At 44.0% G+C, this 25,529-nt stretch overlaps 1 protein-coding gene across 1 annotated transcript in view; it reads left to right on the top strand.

Annotated features, from left to right (window-relative positions):
- Positions 1 to 25,529, top strand: part of ctnnd2b (catenin (cadherin-associated protein), delta 2b) — a gene marked incomplete at its 5' end in the record, with an annotated part of 142,711 nt that overhangs the window by 25,126 nt on the left and 92,056 nt on the right. Inside the window, one exon of the mRNA XM_083991674.1 lies at positions 250 to 362. Within this exon, the coding sequence (XP_083847800.1) occupies positions 250 to 362 (113 nt within the window). The remainder of the gene's footprint in view (positions 1 to 249; positions 363 to 25,529) is intronic.

Genomic DNA, 25,529 nt, shown 5'->3' with positions numbered 1-25,529 from the left:
TTACAGTATCAAACTCTTCTCAGTGAATATCTGGCAGGGTGCAACCGGCAGACCTGCTGATATCTGCTGTGTTCTCCCACCACAGACTGCAGAGTCCATTTCACAACAATTACAAATGTGTCAGAGACAACCCAGCCAAAATAATGATCAGGACCACGGTAATTGTGACAGTAAATAAATACACAGATTGTTTTGACACATTCCATCTCCCCCCTCTCCCTCTCTCTCTCTCTCTCTCTTTGTCTGCAGGAGTTGCAGTTTGAACGTCTGACCAGGGAGCTGGAAGCCGAACGACAGATTGTTGCCAGTCAGCTGGAGAGATGCAAGCTTGGCTCTGAGACTGGAAGCATGACTAGCATCAGGTGAGTGTGTGTGTGTGTGTGTGTGTGTGTGTGTGTGTGTGTGTGTGTGTGTGTGGGTGTGTGTGTGTGTGTGTGTGTGTGTGTGTGTGTGTGTGTCTCATACCCGTCAGCTCCTATTCCGTACTCTGCTCGTGTGTGTCAGCTGTGCTCATGCAGGCGACTGGTTTTAGAGCGTTTAAACTCACAGCTAGAATGAACTCTCAGCAGTTCAGTCTAAGTAAAAGTTTAAATCATTGCAGCGTTTCTCAACATTTAACTTGTAAGGGTTGTGTGTGTCTTTGATGCACAGCATACTTTGCAGGTGACTGGCTTCAGAGCTGGTCACGATACACCTCTTTATTCTTATTTATTTTAATTTCAACTTCAAACCTCATTTCAAAAACACAATTTTCCTGCTTTTGAAGTCAGAGTGGAGCAGGTATATCTTGCTTTCCTTTTGCCTGCTATGGCAGAGTTTATCTCTGAAGTCAACCTGGGGAATGTTATCATCAATTAGAAATTAATGCAGTAATTTTGAATCTTAATTGATGACAAATGAGAAAAAAAATCTTACATAGTTAGCGTCAGATTATATCTTCTTCTGTATTATAATTTTACTCTGTTGTAAACACAAAAATGTCAGAAAAATACCCTGTTTTAAAGTGACATTGTACTGTAATTTGATGTATTGCCTATATAATATAATGTAGTACTTATAATAATTTCACTTAAAGTCCTACTGCACTGAAGCTTCGACACTTGTAAGTCACTTTAGATAAAAGCATCTGCCAAATGACTAAGTGAAAATGTAATGAATTCCTACAATAAAACACTGAATGGGATGAAGACATCATTAACTGCACATGAACTCCAGTGGTAATAGTCACAGTCTATAGGAGTGGATCCCTTTGTGTTAAAAGGCTTGAGCTTTGAAGCTTTGAGCTTGACAGAAATCACACTGACACCTTAGAGATAATCTAGAAGTGATATGATCACGTGACCCAACTAATGCTCAGAGACTTCGTCCTACAAATAATGGATGCTTCAATATGAGCCAAAGATAGGTTATACACATATGTTCTTGCCTCTGTCTTCACCTTCTGTCACGTTAACATGCACATTTCTAGATTTTTATCTCGTCCACCCCCCCCCCCCCCCCCCCCCCCCCTTTGGAGTGCTAGAGAACAAAATGCCTTTCCTTTTCTGCATAATCAAGCCAAGTCTGTCAGCATTGCTCTGTAGGTTGATAGATCAAAGCAGCTGCTTTAAATGAATTTCGACTCAGGTCTGATGACACAGAAAACAAACCCCAGTTTCTGCCAGCATAATGTGCTATTTATTGTCCATTAAAAACCACAAACAACTGCCTCTCAAAAGAATTGTGCAATGTGCAGCTGTCACAGGAGTCCATTATTCTTTTCAGGGCATCACTTCTCTTTTTCTTTTTTCTTTTTTTACCAAAGGGAAGAAATAAACTACGCATGTGAAGAGACCGCCGTATTATCTATTGCACACACGAGCCCGGTCTCTGCCCTGAGACCCAAAGAACACACTCTACACATTCCATAGCAGTCTCAATGTGACAACAGGTCTCCCGACACAATAGTGGTAATGCACTTAGCCTGCCTCTCACGACAATGTAACACGATTAAAGCCTCGGTCTCCATCGCTCTGTCTCACCCTCCCTCCACGCATACACACACACACACACACACACACACACACACACACACACACACACAAATAGCCACAAACAATCCATCATCTTTTCTCCTCTTTGATTCTGCAGAGCGAGCGGGGATTCCATCCGTCTCAAACTAATTACTCATCTGCTGGCATTGTAATTCTCATTTCAGTTTTAGGGGTGAACCAACAAAGAGTGGGAAGACGGGTCTAAAATCGACTCATTCACAAGTCTAATTAACCGCTGTGTGCATTTAGCTCTTCAGTGCTGTCGACGGGCTGTATTTAAAGCAGCAGTGGCACGGGAGATGTAAGAGGTGTAGAGTCCAAAAAAACCCATCTTCCACTTCATCACCCAGCTGCACACAGTTGGAATAAAAGGCTGCCATCTTGCTAACTCGATTAGATGGGTTTATTATTTAGCGAGGGGCACAGCGTCTTGTGGATTACACTGTCTTCCATTGCTTTTTATAGGCCATCCATTTTGTTTGACTTAGAGGTAATTACCAGATGGACAAATGGTTTTGGCAAAATACAAACACGTCCACCAAGGCAATATACAGGAGCTTTGTGGTGCCTAAAGTGTGATAGAATTTATTGTGTAATTACCTCTGGAACATCTGTATTGTGGATATCCCGTATAGTTTTATTAATTACCGCTTTCCCTGGTGAACAAAAGGGCCAACATTTAATAATCGGCTGCTACAATACATACACAAGAATTTATCTTGGTAGCATTGGTGGCGAAGCTTATTGAAAAGTGTGCATAGCATTTTAGCTAGCAGCTAGAATCCATTTATCTATTTTGTAGCCTAGGGAAGTGGTTTTTTGCTCAGTTTTTCTTGATCAAAGATAACATTAGCGGTACATTAGCATGGCCCGCATGCATTTTGCATCGCCATGTTTCAAATCCGTGCTGCAGTGGGAAAGGTGATTAGCACTAGCAAGAATGATTTTAATGGGTCTGTATCATGTTAGCCAGCTACAGTACTGTCAATTGTCTATTATGAAAAAGTACTGTAGATTAATAATCTTCTATTTATATCTTTTATTTCTAAACTTTAATTCATTGTTTCCTAGCAAGCTTTTTTATTTGAAAATGCTGGCAATATCCACAGCAGCTAGCCTATAATGTAAGCCACTGTGACATTGTGTCCCTGCCCTGTGGCACTGGATGTTTGTGAAAAGACCAGGATATATAAGATAGGATTATATAATATGTTCCAGTCCCCCTTTACTTTTACAGAGCAGCATAACTGTGTGTGGAGAAAAAATGTGAACACAAATAAAGTATTAGTTTTTTAAATGATATAGGTTGTTTCCTCAAAAGTTCATTAGAGAGCACAATACATGTACAATTTTGGAGGACATTTTCTTTCTCGAGACAGAAAGAAAGAATGATTTAAAACCTGTATCTGCTTCACTTGCTGGGAAGCTACATTAGTTTCTCAGAGAGCCCTTCACACACAGATAATGTCTGTCCCCAAGGAGCTGCTAAAGTTTCTCCAACCAGACAAACCACAGGCCCAGTCTGGCACAGTAGATGTAATTTGACCAACAGTGTTATGACCAGGGACGGTATAATAGCCATGTGGGGTTTCCAGACACCTCGGTAAATGTTTGTGCATGATAGATGCAATAGAGAACAGGGCAGTGTCACTGTGCTCAGGGTGACTTCATGATGAGTTTGTCCTCCATTAACTCCAAGGTTGGAAAGTGGAAAATATTGTGAGAAGAAAACTGCAATGGAGGAAAAAGTACAGATTTCTGTGTTACAAGTAGAGACTCCCCAAAGATAACTGATATGTGAATAATGTGAATCACATATTCTTGATGATTCATTTTACAATTATAATAACAAGTAATCAATGAGGTTCCTGATTCAATGGTAATCTGTCCTCAATAGTCAGTTTAAACCACCACAGAAAAGTTGAATTATAAATGAGTGTTAATTGCAGCTGTGTAGCTGTGGGGGTGCCGGGAGTTCAGGAACTTGCCCCTGTTGTGTTGTGAGGATAAAGACTTTCAGAGGTGCTAATGAGTTCTTCAGCTCTGCCTTTGTTTCCAGTCTTAATCAGTCTCCACAGGTCACAGTATCTTCAGTAGCATATGCTGCTGCTTTATCACTTCAAAAAGCACAAATCCAGTGTGTGTCTCTGTGTGTGTGTCGCTCTATCAGTCAAGGCACAGACAATTATTTGTCTGTGGAAAGAAGAGCGCAACATATGTTGGCTCATCAGTGAAAGGACCAAATGCCAAAGTTGGGAGTGATACTTTTTGTGGTTCCTCGATCTGGTCTTACACTGAAATGAGTGGAGGAATTACAGTGATTATGGTTTTATTGTTCACTGTTGAACCACTCTTCTATTGTCACAGCCACATCCTCAACCTCAAGTCCCCGCGGTCACAACAGTGTGGTGCCTTTAGCAGTTAAAAATTAATGGTCTGTGTAGTTTTTATAGTATTTATACCAATATTGCACTCGATTTGTCACATACAGAGCAACAGGTGCTAGGTTTTTCATGAGTATTTCATAACTTTTGTTCATTATGGAAATTAAATAGCCTAAATGCCTAAATCCTGAGCTGCTATTATAAAGCTTTTCCTCACTTCCCAGCTTTCACTAAATAAATTGATTGTTTTTTTTTCTTTTTTCATTAGGGGGGCCTTTGCCTCTTCTCCTTCTCTGTTATTTTTTATTCTTTTGTATTTTCTCGCCCACTCCCACATTTTTACAGCGCCCTGTCTACACACATCGCTTCACTATCTGACCTCTCTTCAAGTTGCCAACTATTTCTCTGATCCAGATACAAGGTCAGGCTGTTAGAGCAGCTTAGTACAGACTTATTGTTCTTGGGCCTGTTGGTGTTTCACTTGGTTTGTTTGCACATATGAAGACACAGACACAGGTCTTGCTTAAGGCAGTGGTTTTGGTGCATTTTAAAAAACCAGCACTGAAGCAGATGGTTGACTCTGATCTGAACCAGCTGCACCATGGGCAGTTGCAATCTATGAATTTAAAGCTATGAATAATAAACTACTCTGCCTTTGATTTTAGACTGAGGAGGAAACACCCCAGAAAATCCTTCTGGTGTCTCTGTGTAGTCTCCGTCGGTGCTCCCTGGATACAGTCCCTTTATCTAATCATCCAAGTGGACCTCTGACAGCGAGCACACGCCCTGCAGATACAGATATCTTAGCTCTGGTGGCACTGCGGTTGCCACTCCACTCTGCTGGCCCGAGGAGCTGCCACCTCCCGGGGCAGGCTATTTGTCTGCCTCTTTTGGCTTGTGCATATCTGTGACATTTGTCCAGTAATCGGATGCGTGCATGCCTGGCTGCGGAGCGGTGAATGCATGTGTGCATAAGTATTGGCTGGCCCGGCGACACCCACCATCGCTCGTCTGGCGGGAAAATGCGACCCGTCTTGCGAGCCCAGCGAGCGCCTATTACCCAGAAGCTGTCAGGACGGTCGGCTGCCAGCTTAGACTCAAGGCGCTGTGGATTTCCCTCTGTGTCCCATAAGCACACACACATGCACACACATAGATATTTGCAGAGTGGGGCAGCTCCACTTAGAGCTATTGTAGCCGATGTCGATCTGGCCCTCTGCGTTGTGTTTCTCACGGCCTGCCCTAGGTGGGGATCGATCCCACGACCTTCCGCACCGGAGGCGACGATGCTAACCTCTTCGCCAAGAGGTTGACAACCACTTGGCGGGTTGGTTAGCACGTGTTTTATGGGTGGAGTGAGTGCACATCCGCTACACTATCACCTGTTGAACCTGAAGACAGCATTATAATTCTATGTAGAACATCCCATAAAAAAATCACATCAGTCATTTCTTTTACAAGCTAGGTCTTATTGGTTTTTAATGAGTAAATCACCACAGTCAGTAGGATCTATCCTCAGAATGGATGTCTGTATCTAAAATAACTTGTTGTGGTTTGTCAGTCTGGCCTTACCAGCAGAGTCATGTTGTTAAATTAGCTAAAAACCTCATTAAGTTCAGCACGTGTCATAGAGGAATTAGGAATTAGGGCAGTATGATGACCTGAATCCAGCCTGTAAAGGGAAAAGTTACATTATTACATGCATATTGAAAGATGTAAGGTGGGGAAATCTGTTAAGATGCATCTAATCCACACATATATTTTTTCTGGCCTAATGCTAGCTCATTCACTTCAGAATAAGTATAATAGATGATAGATACCAAGTCTCTGGTTTTATTTGAGTATGGCAATATCCCAAGAGAGAGTGTGTGATATATATGCTTCTCAAATCTGCTCAAAATGGCAAATTACCTGGTAGACTGAGCAACACAGGTCTTGTGGGTGACTGGAAAATTATGGTGTATGGTGAAGAAAATCCCCTTTCATGACTATAACCTCACAGGAATCACTGCTAGATGCAAACCTCTGGAAAAGAGGGTTGAGAACAAAAACTCACAGTCTTGACTGTGATAAGTGAAGCATCGATTGTCCCTTAGTTTTTCTGTTGATTTATTCCTTTACTTTTTCGTTGGATGAACATTTGAGACTACTTTCTCTCCATCACTGCCACAAACTGCAAAAGCTGGAATCACATTACACGCTCCTCTCTAAATGCCAATGCTCTGAGTGGGTATGTCATCATTGTTCCTGGATGAAATACAGACAGACTTTTTAGTTAAAGGCCAGTACCTGTCAGCCGCTGCCCCTTAACGTTCACTACATTTCTGGTGACCTGTCTGGTATTTTGAAAAGTTCTAAAAGTTTTGATTAAATAAAAGAAAAGTAAAATATATATTCATATTCAGAGGAAAGGACTTTTTGAGTATATTTTTTCTGTCTGACATTAAAAGGGCATTGATATTGAAAGATCAATACTTTTATTGATCCCCTTCCCTTTTCACTATTTGGACTCAAATTCATATTGTTGAGATCCGCTCGTGTGGATCTCACCCAGGTCGGGAGGCAAGACACAAAGTGGAGGAGGCGAAGGTTGAAACAGATAAGTATTTAATCGCAGTCTGCAGAGAGCGGAGATCATACAGCACACAAAGACAGTGTTACCAGGAAGAGCTGAGAACGATCTGATCTGTGTATGTTTCTGTTCCGTCTTACACGCTGTGGATTTGGTCCCTCCCAGCATGCAAGGCGTGGACTACTGTGATGGTCTATGTGAGCTCTGACGTGTGCTGATGTGCAGGCCTATGGTCACATGATCTATGTGTAGTGAATAACATAGCTATTATTATTTACAATCCCCCTTTTGATCTCTGAACAGAGATCACACAAATGAAAAGAAAAACATCTCAAACAACCTCAAAACCAACACCACATATAAGGCACTCTGTGAAACTGAGCTGTAAGCAAAAAATCAACACTCATTCACTTTATTATTCCATTCAGATATATCACAGACCTATCAATGTGACTATAACAAGAGATATGACACTGAGTCCCAACAGAGGTTTCCATTTCCCATATTGTAACATTTTAGCAAGCAGTAAAAACCTTCAGTGACGAGAATTTTCCAACAAGTAGTCCAGGGCAGGGTTACTCCCAAGACAGATTCAAACTCTCTATGTATCTCAGTCACACAACTCTTTTAGCAATATGCGCAGTACTTTTAAAACATAATAAGGTAAAATATGACAAGAAGATAAAATGTACCCATCAAGATGTAATGCTATAGGTATTATAATGTAGTTGTACCTGTGGTGTACAGGTGGTGGAGACCCCAAGCAAAAACCAACATTACCACAAACCAACAGATGATGAGGAAGGTGAGCGGCATGTTCTTCTGGGCGCCTCGACGATCCTGGTTGGTGGTTTGGCACACCACTTGTTGGAGAGGAACGCTATTTCACTTCCTCCCTAGGGGTATTGGTTAGACTACCTCACCCTTTTGCCACCAGGGGATTATTCTGCCCCTTGTTGATCGGTGGACTTTGCTCCTTTGTTCTGCTCACGCAGTGTTTCTCGGATTTCCCCCAGGGTTCTGGCGGGGGCTTCAGCTGCTGCACATTGGCTCCAGTGGAACCACGTGTCTCCTTTGCCGTTCAGCCGAACGGCGTGTGAGGTGCGCTCCTTTACCTGGAACGGACCTGTCCAGCGTGGCTCTGTCCACTTTCTCTTGGTCACTTTCAGCAGTACCCACTCGGAGTCGGGAGTTGTCGTTGTTTCTCCTCCAGTGTTTTCACCAACCTGCTTTGCGTATTCTGAAACAAGAGTCTACAGAGCATGAAAGTACTGTTTTGGGGTTAGAGACTGATCATTCAAAGTTAACCCCACGAGCTTTGTTTGTGGCCCTGGAAACATTCCTCCAGTAGATAACTCGAATGGGGTGAACCTTGTACTCTGATTCACTGAGCTACGTACCGACATAAGTGCCAGTGGGAGTGCATCCAGCCAGTTCATCTTGGTCTGGGCACAGATTTTAGCTATTTTACTTTTAAGGGTCTGATTCATCCTTTCAACCTTTCCCTGTGACTGGGGATGATATACAGACCCAAATTTGTGTTTGAGTCCCAGTACCTCCTCCACCTTCTGCAGATCATGGTTTTTAAAGTGTGTGCCATTGTCAGACCTAATTCGTTCCGGAAAACCATGTCTTGGAATGTACTGATTAATGAGGAACTTTATCACCGTCTTACTGTCTTCCCTCCTTGTGGGAAGAACCTCTGGCCAACCTGTATATGCATCAACACATACCAACATATATCTACAACCTTGAACCGAGTTTACCATATCTGTGTAGTCTATGATAATTTCTCTTCCTGCTTTTGTTTCCAGAGGGTAACGTCCAGGGTGGGGTCTGACCGTTGGTCTGGCGTTGTACATCGTACATTCAGGACAAGTATTTACATGATATTTACACATTTGTTTCATAAAAGGGTGCCACCAATTTTCCAAATTTCTCACCATCTGTGCTGCTCCGACATGCCCCACCCCATGTGCTTCTTTTAGTGCTATTTCTCTGATTCCTGGCGGTAAAATGATCCTTCCATCAGGACCATGTTCATTTATATCTGTGTCAATGTCTTTCTCTGGACAGATCATCATCATACTATGTACATTAATACTTTCCTCTCTCCCCCTTTTTTCTGGAACAACACCCCGTTAACCCAGTGTGGTGTTCCAGAAACATCAAGGTAGAAAGTGCTGAGAGCAACGTAGGGGTTTGGGACCGGTGTCGTAGCGGTACGTAATGCACTATTAATGGAACGCAGGTCTTGAACCATCCGATATTTGCCAGTACCTTTCTTTTCCGTAGGTAAGATGGGTGTGTTCCATTGAGAGTGTGAGTCAATCAACACCCCCTTTTTGTACAACCCCTCAATGGTGTCTGCAATACCGAGTTCGGCCTGTAGTTTATGCGGATATTGAGGAAGCCAGATTGGATCCGTGGTGTTCAAAGAAAATGTGACAGGTGGGCAGTCTACCAAACCCACATCAGTGGGACCAGCGGCCCACAGAGAGTTTGGGAGAGAGTCCAACATGGCGGCGGAATCTGGGTGATCTGTCTTTTCACGGCCGTGGTGGCGGGAGATCTGAACATGTTCCATGAGTGCCTGATCTGTGCAAGAAACCTGTATTTTATATGTTTTAGCAGTAGAGGAATACATTATTTGTGGCGTCAGCTGTTTCCAATCTGTCTGTTGTTTTGCAGTTTTTACAATAGAACCTAATTCTTTAGCTTGGTGGTCAGGATGGAGAGCGAGGGAGACATGTGGTGCTGCCTCATCCTCCATCATGTACCATTGTAACTGTGCAGGTAGTAGGTTAACAGTGGCTACTACACCTATGGGAGCAACATAGATGCTGTCTGTGGCTATACTCCAATCAGTACCCTCTATCTGACTGCTGAACTGTTCTTCATACCACTCTGTGTTTTGTCTATCATAAAACAATGTAACATGCGGAGGATCAGGAGGGGCCACGTAGGGGTGTAGCTGGGCTATCCAGGGCTTCCATTGTAGGTAGGCCGACAGGATCCCGCCATGCTCTCGTGTTTCACTATGTAGTAAGCCCCAGTAGATGTCTGCCGACATGTCCACTACAGGAGACATGAGGTATTGTCCAGAGCGTGCTGTGTTGGTGCTGTTACAGTTCATCTGGGTACCATCAGGGAACGAGACAGTTAGACCATCAGGGGAGCATAGAATGTTAGCTCCCAGTCTGGTCAACAAATCTCGGCCCAGTAGGTTTGAAGGGACATCAGGAGAGACCACGAAGGGGTGCAGCACAGTCTGGTTCCCCAGCTGCGTGGTGAGAGGCTTGGTATATGGCAGAGTAGTAGGAACCCCAGAGAAACCCATGACTGTGATGACTTTAGATGAGAGCAAGTTCTTTTGTACAGTCTGTATAGTGGAGATAGTAGCACCTGTATCCACTAAAAATGGCAGCGTGTCGTGGTTGACCGCCACTGGCAACACTGGTTCTGCCGTTAAGTGTTGCTCAGGACTTCTCTGTGGGGTGTGTCACTCTTCGAATAGGTGGGGGAACTGCCCAGTAGCTCCCCCTGTGGTGGGTTGGGGATCTTGTCTACCCCTGCCTCCTCTGTTTTGAAAGCCTCCCCTCTGCTGACGGCCGCCCCTTTGCTGGTTGTCATTGTTTTGTGGACATTCCCTCGCCCAGTGGGACGGATCTCCACATAGGAAACAAGCAAGGCTTCTTCTCTGTGACCTCCCCCTGTAAGCTCCTCTCAGGCCCCCACCCCGTGAGCCTCCCCTTCCCCTACGCATGTTATTACCTCCCCTATGGTGCGGCTGCGACTCCCACGGGGGAGTAGGATTCATGTCAGGAAAAACAAGATGATCATCCCATTCCGGTCCCTGTGCTGACTACATCATTACTTTAACTTGCTCTTTTTTCTTTTTCTTATCATTGACGTCATCCCTGGCCTTAGCTAGTTGCAGTTTAAGTAGCTGAGCTTGGAGGTCAGAATGTTCTTCTTCCTCTTTCTGTGTCTTATCTTGAAAGATAGTGAGGTGGTGCACGAGGTGCTTCTCCCACGTGGAGGAGTCACATCCTAACATGTCAGGGTTATTTTTCATTGTGTCTTGCACAGACTCAGGGAGGCCGTTCAATACAGCCTGTCGGTACCACTCAGTTTGGGAGCCCGAATTCTTAGGACAATGTCCTGTTTGGTTCGTCCACATATCTTTAGCGGCGTTCAGGAATTGACGTGGATTTTGTTTAGGATCCCAACGAATTTTGGGCATAGCTGTAGAGTTAGGCAGAGGGAATTGCGCGCGCATAGCTGTACCTATGCTATTTATGTGGTTGGTGAGTGGGGAGTCGTCTGGGAGCCTGATGGTTTGAGCGTCCATTTCTATGTCTCGTTTGTTACTTAAGGTCATGCATCTACCGGCAACCGCGCGGAAATCACCTAAGGCCAATGTTTGTCCTGCTGTCAGGGAGTCCAATTTGCTGAGCCACAAACTGCCTCCATCTGTGACAGGGGGCAGTTTGTCGACCAGAGCCTGAAGGTCACCGAACGAGAACGACTTGTATTTTGGTTGTTGACTCCCCGGGACCGTGGTTAAAGGAAGAATGGTATGAGGAGGAGGGGGTAGGGTATAGAGCATGCCTGAACGCGTAGCGCCGCGCTGGGCATCGGGAACATATTGCAATATTCTATCTCTGGCGGGGGACAGGGACTTCATTAATTTCTCTCTTTCTAACAGCTCTGGAGTCGTAGCCTGTAGCTTAGCTGCGTGTTCCATCAGCATTTCATAGTGTTCTGTCTGTTCTGCCTCCAATAGCACTTTCTGCTCTCGTTCTACTCCTGCTCTGTCTACCCTATCTTGAAACGGTGGGGGCTGTGAACCGGCTGATGACGCCTGGGAGGGTGCAATCGATGCTGGGCAGACGGCGGTGGGTGCAGCCGACGCGGTGATGGACGGTGGAGACGAGTTAAAGGCGGGGGTAAAGACGGAGGGCGGAGCCGACTGTGGGTGTAATGGCGCAGCCGGTGAATGGGCGGACGTGAAAGGGTTAGTGTGTACGGCCTGGTGTGCATGCAACTCAGCAGTGGGGTATAACTGGGCCGTCCCCGTGCGTTGTTGGTCGGCGTCATCTAACTCATCTTCTAATGTGGGCCCACCTACGGGCATAATATGCATGGTACCTTTACCAATCCTATATGTGGGAAACATGCCAGGTGGGTTTAGTGCATATGGAGGTGGGCATGTGGGCGAGCATGAGAGGATGTCAGGTGCAGTTACCATTTTGGAGGGAGTTGGACTCCTGTGTTTGTGTTTCATCCCTTGCCAGCAGATAGCCAACTCAGACCAACCTCGACAGTCCTCCTCCCACGCGTCCTCCTCCTTTTTCCACCCATTCCTGTGAAACCAATTTGCTGTCTTTCCCTGCTCTGCAGCCTCTTTCTTTTTTTTCTGTTGCTGCTTTTACTTTAGCTACTAAGAGAGTATGTAAAGGCTCTCGATGTTGCAATGTTTTCCCCATATCAGTGATTAATGTATGCATCTTTTGTTTGGCTTTTTCAACCTTCTTTTCTCTACTGCCCTGTTTTGTGAGGGCGCCTAGGGCGTCTGCAGTGGTGTCTACTTGAACTAAGAGGGTCTGCCAGGGACCCCAACCACTGCCATTCATTTCTGTATCAAATTCTCCATCCATATTTTATCTAGACTCTGAGCTCCACAGCTGGTACGTTTGCAGGGAATTAAGTGATAGCTGCGTTAGCCCCTTGCAAATCCTCAGGAGACAAGCTTCTAGATCACTCTATAGTGACCCGGTCTCACTCTGGGTGTTCTAATCACAAGGATTTTGCAAAGTTTACACTCATACCCCACACCGTTTATCAACTGGGTGTTTTAGCCTCCAAAGCGCACAGCTGGGCTGCAGAGTGGCTTTTACGCACTCGCTGCCCTAAACAACAGTGAACTGGTGGCGTTTGTTAACACCGCAAGGTTACCCCGCCACTGAGACCATACACTGCTGACGCTGAGCGAAATGGATATTCACACAACGAGTTTTCTCAGAGTTTTATTCTTCCCCACCCATATATTGCTCACAATAACTCCAACAACACAGACAAGTTAGAACTTTTTCATAGAAAAAAATAAATTTCAGCGCTTTCACAAAGGTATATCAAACTGTGCATGCTTCAGAAGTATTTGTAAGAAATTATTTTGTTTTTCCTACGGGCCTCGCACCCTTTAATTTTAGACAGACAGACGTGCTTGGGTTGGAAGCCTGTTCTTCCTCCCCGGGCCTTTCACCCTTACCGCAATAATTCAACCAATAGATACTTTAAATATCTCCAAGATATTAGGGCCTTCAACCTGCTTTTAAATGTTGATAATTCTCCAAGAATGATATCAACAAGTAGAATTAGGGGACCTCACCCCCGGGAATCCAACCCAGCCGCGGTATCAACCGCTCCTGGACCCCGTCGGGTCGTCAGGTGGAGTTACGCCACTCTCAAGGTTTTATCGTCTGCTGTTTTATGTCTCTATTTTCTTTACCTTTGTCTTTAAGTTTTTTTTAAAAATACTTTTCTGATTCTTTTGCTACTTTACTTACATGTACATTGGACAGGACACAGTTCTAGTGATAGTCAATATGCAGAATTCGTTATAACAGGTTTTCTGCATACCTTTTATGTGCCGGCTTGTGTCCTTATCCTCTGTCCATGAAGAAAAGCTTTTAGGTCGAATGGTCCATCCACTGTCCTTGCACCCCCTTTAACACGGGCGAGCCCCCATTTGTTGAGATCCGCTCGTGTGGATCTCACCCAGGTCGGGAGGCAAGACACAAAGTGGAGGAGGCGAAGGTTGAAACAGATAAGTATTTAATCGCAGTCTGCAGAGAGCGGAGATCATACAGCACACAAAGACAGTGTTACCAGGAAGAGCTGAGAACGATCTGATCTGTGTATGTTTCTGTTCCGTCTTACACGCTGTGGATTTGGTCCCTCCCAGCATGCAAGGCGTGGACTACTGTGATGGTCTATGTGAGCTCTGACGTGTGCTGATGTGCAGGCCTATGGTCACATGATCTATGTGTAGTGAATAACATAGCTATTATTATTTACAATATCCATGTTTTTATTAGCAAAGAAATGTGGAAATAAAGCGAGTGTGATGATGATGATAGTGTTGTTGATGATACAGATGATGAGGATTTTTAAACCTTTATTGATCCAGAAAGAGACTGACTTCTTGATGATGACAGCGGCGCATTCATCCCTGTGTTCTTGGTATTGATCTGCCAGAGGGAGAGGAAATAGGAAAGAAGGTGCAAGTTACATTTTAAACACCAGCGTTTGGTGTGATCCATTCTGAACTCTACTTATTGATCTGATGGCGTGAGTGTGGGGAGGAGAGGAGGGAGAAAGGAGAAGGTCAGTCGTAGTGGAGACTGGAGAGCTATACCAGACTCTTCCAGATGATCAGGATGGAGAGCAGAGAGCAGAGGGATGGGACAGGGACGCGGAAATTAGTCTAGTTCCGCATTTATGTGTTTTCAAAAGCACTAGAACCATCAGCCCGGAGTATAGCTGTTTGTTCCAGACTCCTGTACAGGAATACAACACCGGCTTTTATCTAGCAAGGAAACTCGGTGCAATTTCACACACTGTGATTCTGGTTGTGAGACTCAACTAAATTATTTTTACTGTTTTTTCAATAATGGTGGAGAGGTTTTGTTGCACTGTTGCCAGGCAGAGCAGTCAAGTACCCCTGGGCACCCCAGACCGACCCGAGGAGACATTGTGATTGTTGCGGTAATTTGATTTATTACATTTCCGTCTGAGAATTAAGCCCCACTAAAACACCCTGTATTATTACTTATTTGTTTCTGAAAAAGCCATTTTAAAGAGTGGGCTGCTCTGCCATGGCCATGTTGGCAGTGAGGAGGTCTGAATGCGTAGTGAGAAGGTGATCAGTGGAGAAGCATATAAACTGATCCCCAACTTGTAATTAAACAACCTCTTTATTTGTTTTTCAGTTTCTATGATCACAGTTTCCCATCACACACTTTAATGTGTCACTCAGTATAATACTTCCTAAGTGTGTTTGTCTGTCTGGAGAAATATCAGTTAAAGAAGAGGAAACAGCTCGGTGTCATCGTGCTGAATACAACAAATGCTTTTTTGAAACGAAATGTTGAAAACTCACAAAACGACCCTGTCAAAATGTCATTCAGTATCTAATATCGAGAATGGGATAATGCTGCAATAATAGCCTGCACAGTAGTGGTTTCTGACAATCATGATGGCAGATAACCTCACCAGTCACAGGTCTGACTCACATTTCAAGCGAAAATAACAGTATTTGAATTGCATTTACCACTCATAGTTAGCTGAAGTGTGGCGGCTTCTTGTTGGTGTCATGATTATAAAAAACACTTTGAACACAAGAAAGAAATGGGGAGTCTACACAATAACAAGGAATGAACCAGAAGGTAAGGAAGGGGGAGAGGGAGTAGGGGGGTTGGTTGGTGGTTGGTTGGGCCATTCTCATGATAAACCCTTTTAACCTGCCGCCCTACAAACACATGCAAACACACACTGAGCGAGCATGAGTCACTCTGAGACCCAGAAACTCTTAATAAACCTAATATCCTCCACCGACACAGACAGACTGGCTCTGTCTGTCACACTTTGTGTCTGTGTGTGTGTGTGTGTGTGTGTGCGTGCGCTAACTGGCTGTGTTAGAACAGTCATCTGCGACTGTATTATTGATCTGCCAGCAACACAGAGACGGGACTGTCACAGTTAAGCTCCGATTAGAACCGTCTTAGTCCATAAACATACACACTGAGACGCACACTGGAAGATTTCTGCACAAAGATGCACACACATGCAATTAACACACACCAGTATATATTCAAGCAGCCTGCTCTGAAGCTCACACTCCTATTGGTTAGACTGACAAAATACAATGCATGTTAATGCACTGTTTTTGGCAAATTTTCAAAAAAAAAAAAAATCTTCAACTGTTTTGCTAGCTTAACATTATGATTTAGGCCAGGGGTGCTCATTACGTCGATCGCGAAGACATTTGGGTTGATCGCGTGATGAAGAAAAAAAAAAAAAAAAAATTAAAAACACAGTTGTCTGGACAGCAGGCACTTTTCTCACAACCGACCCATAGACTGTAAAAGAACCGACCTCAAAAGCGAGGGCAGGTCCGCCGAAGCATCATTCCGGGTGAATCACGCTCTCCGCCCGTTGTCTTTGTTGTTAATTTGTTGGCGCTCCACAGAGCGCACATGGCTACTTAATTATGCACGTGCTGACCATATGGTTGTGCTGAGGCATTCTGGGGGTGGAATATGAGGTGTGTTCATGTCTGCACCATTCTTGGGTCCGGTGTGATTTATCAATGGAATATTGCGCAGAGTTGTGCGTACGCACAGCTTGATCAGTGTTTCTCACTAACAGAAAAAAAAAAAAGTTTTTTTTTTTTCTCCTCACGTGTGTTTACGTGCGGTGCGCCCGCAAGCGAGAGAGGCGGCAGGTTGAGAGGCTGACAGCTGACAGATGAGAGATGGTGAAACGCTTATTAAAAAAAACACCATATCTCATCTCTGCCCGCACATAGACAGACACAGGTTCACATACAGACAGGGGCGCACGGTAAATGCAGCTGCAGTTGATCGGTTGCACAAAATGCAGTGAACGAAGAGCAGCATAGGCAGCTGTAGTGGTGAAATGCTGAATTTAACTGCTTTTAATTGGTGGTTCAAGTTGCTGTCACCACCGGTACTTGAGGCTGACGAGAGCCAATCAGGGAGCAGGCGTGGGTGTCACAGGTCCAGCGTGGTTTCACAGCATCAAACAGGTTCTGTGCCTCCTGCCAATTCAAGCTGCCTCATCCACATGTGGGTAATGGGAGCGAAAGAGAAAATCATACACCACTCCATGAGACGAAACTGTTGACAGCCAAATTTAATTAACTTAATTCCTTAAACGCAGTCATGACGGTTTGAAAGCCAAGCGCACCTGGGAGTGAGCTGCAGCGGCACAATGGGCGCCGAGGAGTGATCGCCAGCCATTTTGGCTACAAAGTGATGTTTTCCTTAATTTAGCTCTGGACTCGTGCCACCCCCGCTAAAGTGGCTTAGCTGGACCCGATCGATGCTGATAAGGAGACCTGGCACCCGGCTGCTGATAGTCTGTCATACAGTAGGTGTGTGTGTGTGTACAACAGGCCAGGTCCAGAGCAGCATATTGATTTGACATGTAACCAGCAGGACAGTAGATGGCTTGTCATTCAGGAGAGAGGGACAGAGAAAAACACACACACCACACTGCGAGTACACTGTGTTTTTCAGGGTTGTGTCACATATTAGTTTTTAGCGGAGCAGAGTCGCGAGCTGCTCAGAGCTACGCTATGGAGGCTAATGGGATTTCTTGGTTTCCCTCATCAAAGTCATCACTCATGGTTCACTCATGGTGAATGTGCAGGTCATAACTTGTCCACGAGAGTGTTTTGGAGTTGTTGGATTGTGTATTTGATGAGTTTGATGAGGGAAACCAAGAAATCCCATAATGAGCCTCCGTAGCGTAGCTCTGAGCAGCTCGCAGCTCTGCTCCGCCATTCTAAAAATAGCTTGCACCGACAAGTAAAGGTAACCAACCTACTCCTAAAACTATAGGGATTATGGCAATGGGCCAAAATGTTGAACTAACCCTTTAAGGAGGACCTGTCCTGGAGGCAACACTGGGGACACAGACTCCCTGCAGAAATGTTGCAGGAGCTTGTGAAACATTTTCCTCCCTTGACGAAGCCTTTTTGACCCCTAAAACCAGGAGACGAGGGGGTCTGTCAGCGTGTGTTGTAGGGCCGACTCCCTCCATTGTCCCTGCGGGGAGAAGTGCCATCTCTTTAATAAATGGTCTCTGAGCAGTTGTCCCAAAGGGAGCGTTTGTCTATTGACAATCACACTTATTTATAGCTCTTGACAGGCCCAATATTTCGTTTTTGATAACTGGAAACGAAGGGGAGGAGACGCGGAGAGAGCGCTGGCTCACTGAAGTCGGCACACATCAGCTTTTGTTTGAACGGTGCTCGGCTGAAAAAGACGCCCGATCGCGCCACTGTGAAGTCCTGAAGCACTGTTCCCTTTGTGACTCTTTGTACTCATGCAGAAGCCTCATTTCTAATTCCGTTCGAAAGGAAGCCTCGATTGCCCATACAGCACCGTGAGAGAGATGTATCACAGCCAATCATTTTTGACATCGTGTTTGTCAAGAAATATTTCTGCCCCCCCCCCCCCCCCCCCCCCCCCCCAGAGTGACTGGCAGCGTTTGCGAGTTTTTTGGCACATGGATTATTTATCTGCCAGGCGATGTACGCTACAGCTACCTCCGGGGATGTTATCTGTCTCTGGACCATTCGCAGGATGGTTCTGGAAAGACCGGCTGGTGTCACACAGGGAAACAACATGCCTCCCTCCTCACTTCTCATTTAACTTCTGGCCCCAAGTCAAAATGGCCGCCTCCCTCACTGGCAGACTAGGAAGTCAATCTGACCAATTTACTGGGTCACAGGAGACTTCTGCTTCCCTCCCTCCCTTCCTCTCTTTCTCCCAAACCATTTGTTTGGAGCATGTGGACGCGGGTAACAGAAATAGCGAGCTGCACCTCATCCTGCTGCGCTTTAATCACTCGCTTCAAAGGGTCTCGTGTCTCTCTCTCTCTCTCTGGAAGGCAGAGGGGAGTAAAATCAGGCTCTACTCCACCTTGCCCGAAATTCCTGTACATCAGACCCAGACCAGACTGATATCTCACTTCACCTTCGCTGTCCTAGCTCCAATTTTCAGCTCATGCAGAGATTTTCACAAAACAGAATTTCACATTATCAGTTGCAGCCAGGCACAGAATGCTCTGCATTCAGTCAAAAGAAATATTTCCTTTGGTGATAATAATCTGCTGCAGGACTGCTGGCGACTGGAATTATTTTATTTGCATTTGCAATTCGACAAAGTTGAATTCTTTTTTGTTGCTTTTTCTTCTGCTTCTCTCACAGTGAGGGAGTATGTGTTGCAACAAGACTGACAAGCCCATGGGCACGATGTCAGATGTCGACATTGGTCGCTTTGGTGCTAACACATACACATAAATCTCACCCCATATGTGTTCCCCTCAAGTTACAAGTGTTAAGTTTCACCAAGATCTTCTTGCATCATCATCGTCTCAGAACTTGGGAAGTTGTAGTTCAAAGTTTTCTCTCTTTTGTTAATTGGCCTAAATGATGGATTGTCATATTAGGAAGTGGACATCGTTTGTCAGTGTTTCTTCAGCAATTAAAAGCACTTGTTGAGGAGGTATTTGTAAGTTTTGCTGGACATAGCCAATGTCAGCATTGGTAGCTGTTTACTTACTAGTCCAATCTCCAAGGTCCAAAGAATCTAGTGCCGACTCATCGGTCGTGGCCGTCCAACCACCGGCACCGGCGTCAGTATCTTGCTGAAGACCCCCCCTCTGCTTGCACAGAGGCTCAGACCATGCATCTTAGGCCCTTCCTACCGTCTCATTACGCCATCCTGTCAATGCATTATGCACTACATGGCCCTTCTCCGATTTGTACTATTCACCAGTCTCCCGAGGCAGTTGACATTTTCAACCCATTGAATTCTCTCCTCTCTTGAGAGATGAGATACAGCTGAGGTAGATACTGCGCGGACAAAGCGGCAACAGTTCGCCATTGTTCCAGTATAATGTGTAATTAGGTAAGAAGTCAGGTGACTGGGTGGCTGAGATAAAGCACGTAGTTTCAGAGCACACTGGGATCGTCCGTCTTCCGACCCAGACCGTAATTAAAGGTCCACAATGGCCGCCGTGGGATGTGTCTGCACTGTTTTCTGGAGGAATGCCTGCCACCTATGGTACAACAGCAGGAAAGTCCCATTTCAATAACAGCAGCATCTCTGGACTCAGCGTGTATCTTGTTGTTATTCTCACAGCATCTACAATGTGAAAGGTGTCAGGTTATTGTGTTTGCAATATCAAGCCTCCAAATGCTTCAGGGTTCAACTTTGATGTTACCTGCTCATCGTGGACTCATATGAAGAGCCTGTCAATAAGTCTCATGTCTAACTACTCGCCTTCTGTGCTACAACAGACACCTGCTGTGTTGTTTTAATCATTATAGGGGAGCAAGCTACCAACTGCAGCGATGTTGGTGTTCTGTATCTAATAATAATGTATGAATTGACACAGTCGAAGGTTTGGTGACCAAGGTCTCACAGTGATGGAGGAGAGCGAATTATCACCCGTAGTCTGCAGCTCTAGCAAATATGAAACCTCTGGCTCAGTATACACCCATCTGGCTGGTGTACTTCACATCTGGCAAGATTCCTGCTGACACTGATTGACGAGTTTGTGCATCTTTGCCGGAATTTTTTCTCAGGATGTGGAAGTAGCATCTGAGAATCATCCTGTAAATGGGCTGGACTTGGGCTGTGGAAGACACACAGGCATTTGGCCAATGTAAAGGCCAGATGTATCGTATCATATCGTATGGTACTGTACCGTACCGTACCTTACCATACTGTACTGTATCATATCGTATCGTACCATATGGTACCTTATCGTACTGTATCGTGCCATATCATACCATATAACACCTTACCATACCCTACTGTACCATATCACATTGTATTGTACCGTATCATAACATATTGTATATAGGCCTCACACTTTGTACCAAGTTCTGGTTGATTGTTTAGCTGTCCGGCCTGCAGCTTTACCAATGCGGTTTCTCTTGTTGAAAGGAAGCTTAAAAGCCAACGGCACACCACCTGCTCACAGCTGGCAAACACAGTTATTGACTACATGGTGAACAGAGTGGAGCTTTTATCAGCTAAAGAACCAGCTATTCCCCTCTGGGCTTAGGAGAAACAAAAAGCAGAGCTAAAAGAGAGGGCGTATTGGACTTACATTTACAAGCTGGCCAAGAACACAGTTCTAAATCAAGGATAATGCTTCTCCTTCACGAATGGATGTGTAAATAAGCAAGTGTTTGGCAACATGTTCACCTTATCACCATGGGTGAGGATATATAAATGTTGTGTGTGCACCTTGATTCCAATGCCCTCAAGTTGCTAAAAATGCAGTTCTTTTAGGTTTAAACAGTAATGTTTGCACCAAGTTTTATCTTTATCATTGCGCTTTATATAGGTATTCTAAGGCTCCTTTGTGACATATGGTTATTTGAAATGCAGAGATCTGTGTCTCCCATGAGTGACCAGTCTTCATTCATCACTGGAATGAAGCTCCAGCTCCTGCATGGTTTTCCTTCTCGGTATACGTGGTGGCAGCAGGAAGTAACTGCCCCCTGTCTGAGAGCACTTCAAGAGTGAAAGTGGAAACTGTAGTGCTGAATGCCTAATTAGTTCAACTTGACTGGAAAAGAATGGGCCACGGCATCCGCTACACACCTAATGCAGGATCATAGATCAAAGGTTTAAAGTTGGATGGAGAATCGGACAAAAGGCTACTATCATTTTAGATCACTCTAAGCTAGCTTATAGCCGCTGTATGACTTATTGTTTATGTGATTTACAGCCAAGCCCCGCGGTGTAGTTCCTGCTCCCACTGGGATCAGCCGGTGAATTATGGGTCTCTTTGAAGTCATTTAAGCTTTGCGATACTGCCTGTCTTGTGTTGCGTTTTATGGCAGTTTTTGCGGAGCTCCTGACAGGCACACTGCTATCATTCCCACCGTTGGAAGAAGAAAAAAAACAGTGACATTTACACGCTGGTTCTCTGTAGCAAACTGGCTTCTTACTATTTCACAGTACAGTATATGCTTTCAAAGAGAGCTCCTAACACCTGCTCCTGCTCTGGTTAAGGTTATATTTGGGATCACTGAGAAACCCACGCAGGCACAAGGAGAATATACAAGCTCCACACAGACAGGCCCCAGCTGCTGCGACCCAGAGTGGAGTGTGCTCGCTGTGAGCAGACAGTGCTAACCAGTGCACCGCCACGCTGCCCCACAGGTCAATACTGGGATACTAAATAATAGGTTGCATGATGTTCATCAATACTGACTGTAATGGATAGTAGGAAACAGGCTGTGAAGGTGAATGGGAGTTGTGTACAACATGGCAATAGCAAGGATCCCCACTGAGATCCTTTGTGCTAGAATGTATGTATGTATGTACACGAGACCCTGTAAAGTATTCACCTCTTAAATAATGAGCTGGAAGTCAACTTGAAGTTCTGAATGATTGAAGTTTTTAATTTTAACACCTTTCATATTGTATGTAAAATAGAGGTCTTCTATTAATAACCCCTGAACTGACTGGACAGCTCTGTGTTCAGGTATGAAAGGTAGCCACAGGTTGAATGCAAATGGACACATTGAAGGGTTACATATGATTTTACGTCACTTCAGTTTGATTTATTAGGGACTGCGGATGTAAATTAACTACACTGTTATAATCTGGCATATTTACTATTGTACATTCATATGCACTGTCCCTATTCAAATAAAGGTATTATTATTATTATTATTATTATTATTATTATTACTGACTTCCTTTCGTAAGTCCAGTCACGGTTTAATAACAAACCTGAAATATTTTATAATTTCAAGTGGATAAAACCATATTTCAATGTGTGTACACCTGATCTGCTCTCTCACACACACTCATAAACACACTGACAATGGAGCCGTCGCTTGTTGGCTAAAAACAACAATGCATACCTGTTTATTTGCATATAGAGCAGGGAAATGAGATCCGTGGTCACTGGAGACGGATGTGGAGTTGCATTTTAAATGCAAGTGGCGATCGGACCATCAGGTCTGAACAGGGCCAAAGAGTTACAGCGACTTTGGGATTCAACATTTTGATAGGATTAAAAGTAAGACTATTCAGCATTCAAACTGTGTGCAACATTCATTCATTTGATATTATGATGATGATGTGTAAACAGAGCAATGCTAACACTCATTAATAGATACATTTAGCCCTGACCCATGATCCTGCAGCCAAACAGCTACAACCAGGTACTATGGGGCTCCACTGGTTGGGCTGCCATTATGGATTCTTGAATTGGCCATTTTCTAACTTTAAATAAAAAATTCTATGGATTACAAAAACACTTCTGTGAGATGAAAGAAGTCCCGCTGGTTGCTAGGTAACAGACATAAACATTGATAACTGATGTTGGATTTAGGATCTAGGATTTCCTGACCTGAGATAAGATGGGATGAAGTGAGATAAGATAGGATTCCTACATTGATCCAGGATTTGCTTCTGTGCTACCGACCTGGGAAAAAATCCAACCATATATTGGTCTTTTCTGTAATATGGCCCCTGGTGACCAAGAGAGCCATAGAATATGATCCACGTCATACCCATCATTGCCCTGCTTGTTTATTCAAGCTTTTTTTTTCTTTCTTCAATTTGTCAGCTTAGCTGTCTGTCTCATGTTAGAAATTAATGTTAGTATTGGTGTGGTTTTTGGCTGAAGCATGAGTCACCACTGCCAACATGCATGATTATGCATAAAACCAAAATCAAGCCGCGGTGATTGATGGTGAAAGGAATGAAGAGAATGAATATCGATGAGGCTTTTGGGAATAACAGAGCATGGTCGCATTTTTAAATGATAAATAAATTTAAAAAAAACTTTGAGTAAATGACACATTTTCATGCTAATGTGGACCTTATTTACATGACTATTGGCTTTTGAAAAGTGCAGTGTCAGTGGCTGTGAAGAGAGAGAGAGCGTGAATCAAATTGCCTGAGATGTGTATCAAGCAGCTGAAGGTGACTGTGAATATTGTGCAGCTGACGACTGATTGATTAATGTCAGAATTAAATTTATGCATGAAAAATAATCTACATTTTCAAAAGTCATCCGCTGGGTCTATTTTATTATAAAAGCCTTTGAGGACTCTGTTGTTTTTATGTAAAATCTGTGAAATGGTGGTGGCTTTAGCCTTTGAATCTAAATTAGTGTTGACACAAGAGCTAAAAAGACTTCTTTTTTTTTTCTTTCTTTATGGGTGGCTCTATTATCTGACGGCTCTGTCTACAAGAGGGCCGGCCATTGTGGTCAGCACAGATAACAGATAATATGCAGGGCATGGAAATAGATGGATTATATGGACTGGCTTCACAATGTGTTTATTGGGTGGATAAAATGACAGGATTTTCATTGCTATCTGTTAGCTTTTAAGTCCCCCTCACTGGATTTAGCAGAGCTCCCTCTCTCTCTCCCTCTCTATATTCTGACTCCTCTTCTCCCCCTCCCTCTCTCTTTGTATTATATTCCCACTTTCATTTTCTACCACTCCCTGTGTGTCTCTTTTATCCCCACCCCACCCCACAGCCTGCCTGTGCATCCTATTCTTTCCCTCCATCTCCATCTCACTGCCTCCCTGCCACTCTCCATCCTTTTCTACTTTTTCCATTTTCCTATATCCTATAATGCAGCAGACCGATGGATTAGAGAGATGAGGTGGTCAGAGAGCAGCGGTTTGATTTGTAACATTACCTGCTTTTCTCTAGGAATAGAACCAAATAGCCCAAATGCACACATTATAAAGCGACTGAAAATAACAGGTCAGAACAGGACAAGAGTTGATCATTATTTAAAATTACAGAACATTATGTCTCCCATCTGCTCTTTTATCCAACTGAAAATGACGTTATGAAGTGGTGCTTTTAACCAAAATTGTCATAACTGGACCTAAAGTAGTGCAATAGAGAGTTCTTATGATATACTCAATTTGAGTTGCAGCTCATATGGCCTCTTATCTTGACATATATATACCTACTTGTTGTGAAGATTCGGGTTATAGTCCATAAATGGCTGGAGGCCACAAATAAGTGAGGAGTCATACAGTCTAATGGAAGTTTTTGTAGCTTTCAGGGTTTATTTTATACACCTTACCTGGTGGAGACCCAGTTGTCTTTATATTAATATTTTGATCAACTGTTTTTAAAGATTCAATAGTCAGTAGGTAGCTAAATAGAGTGAGAGAGAGTTATATGTTCCATTTTAGTATTGTCTCTATATTAGTTGATTTCTTTACAATGTGAAGGCCAACATGTATGTCTGCTTCTTTTATGTTACATACTATATATGTACTAATGTTTGATATAAAGTTGTATCTCTGTCTATCAAAGTAAGTACACATGCATATATCACCTTACAGATAACATGTACTTTATGGACATATGTCAAGAGGTGACAGCCTGTAGGAGAGAATAAGACCTTGTTTTTACAGCCATCAATTATCGCACTGAATTTCAAAGAGGTTGTGGAACAAGAAACACTTTAATTACTATTTGCTAATCAATTTTTAGCCAGTGATGTTGTAAATGAGTACAAGGCGTCTCTTAGTTTGACTTTCACACTTGAGGGGAGGTTCCTCTAATGTTATCATCCTAATTTAGCAAGGTCAGTGTTTGCAGCTTGTAGAAATAGCTGGAGGCGTTTTGAGATAATCCAGTAGAACAGTCTTGCAGTAAACAACAGCGCGCTTCACTTGTGGTTATGTTATTTAGGATTATGCAATAG

Source organism: Trachurus trachurus (genome assembly GCF_905171665.1).
Source record: "Trachurus trachurus genome assembly, chromosome: 17".
NCBI lineage: Eukaryota > Metazoa > Chordata > Actinopteri > Carangiformes > Carangidae > Trachurus > Trachurus trachurus.
The sequence above is the reverse complement of the archived record's forward strand: the minus strand, read 5'-3'. Positions and strand labels throughout refer to the sequence as shown.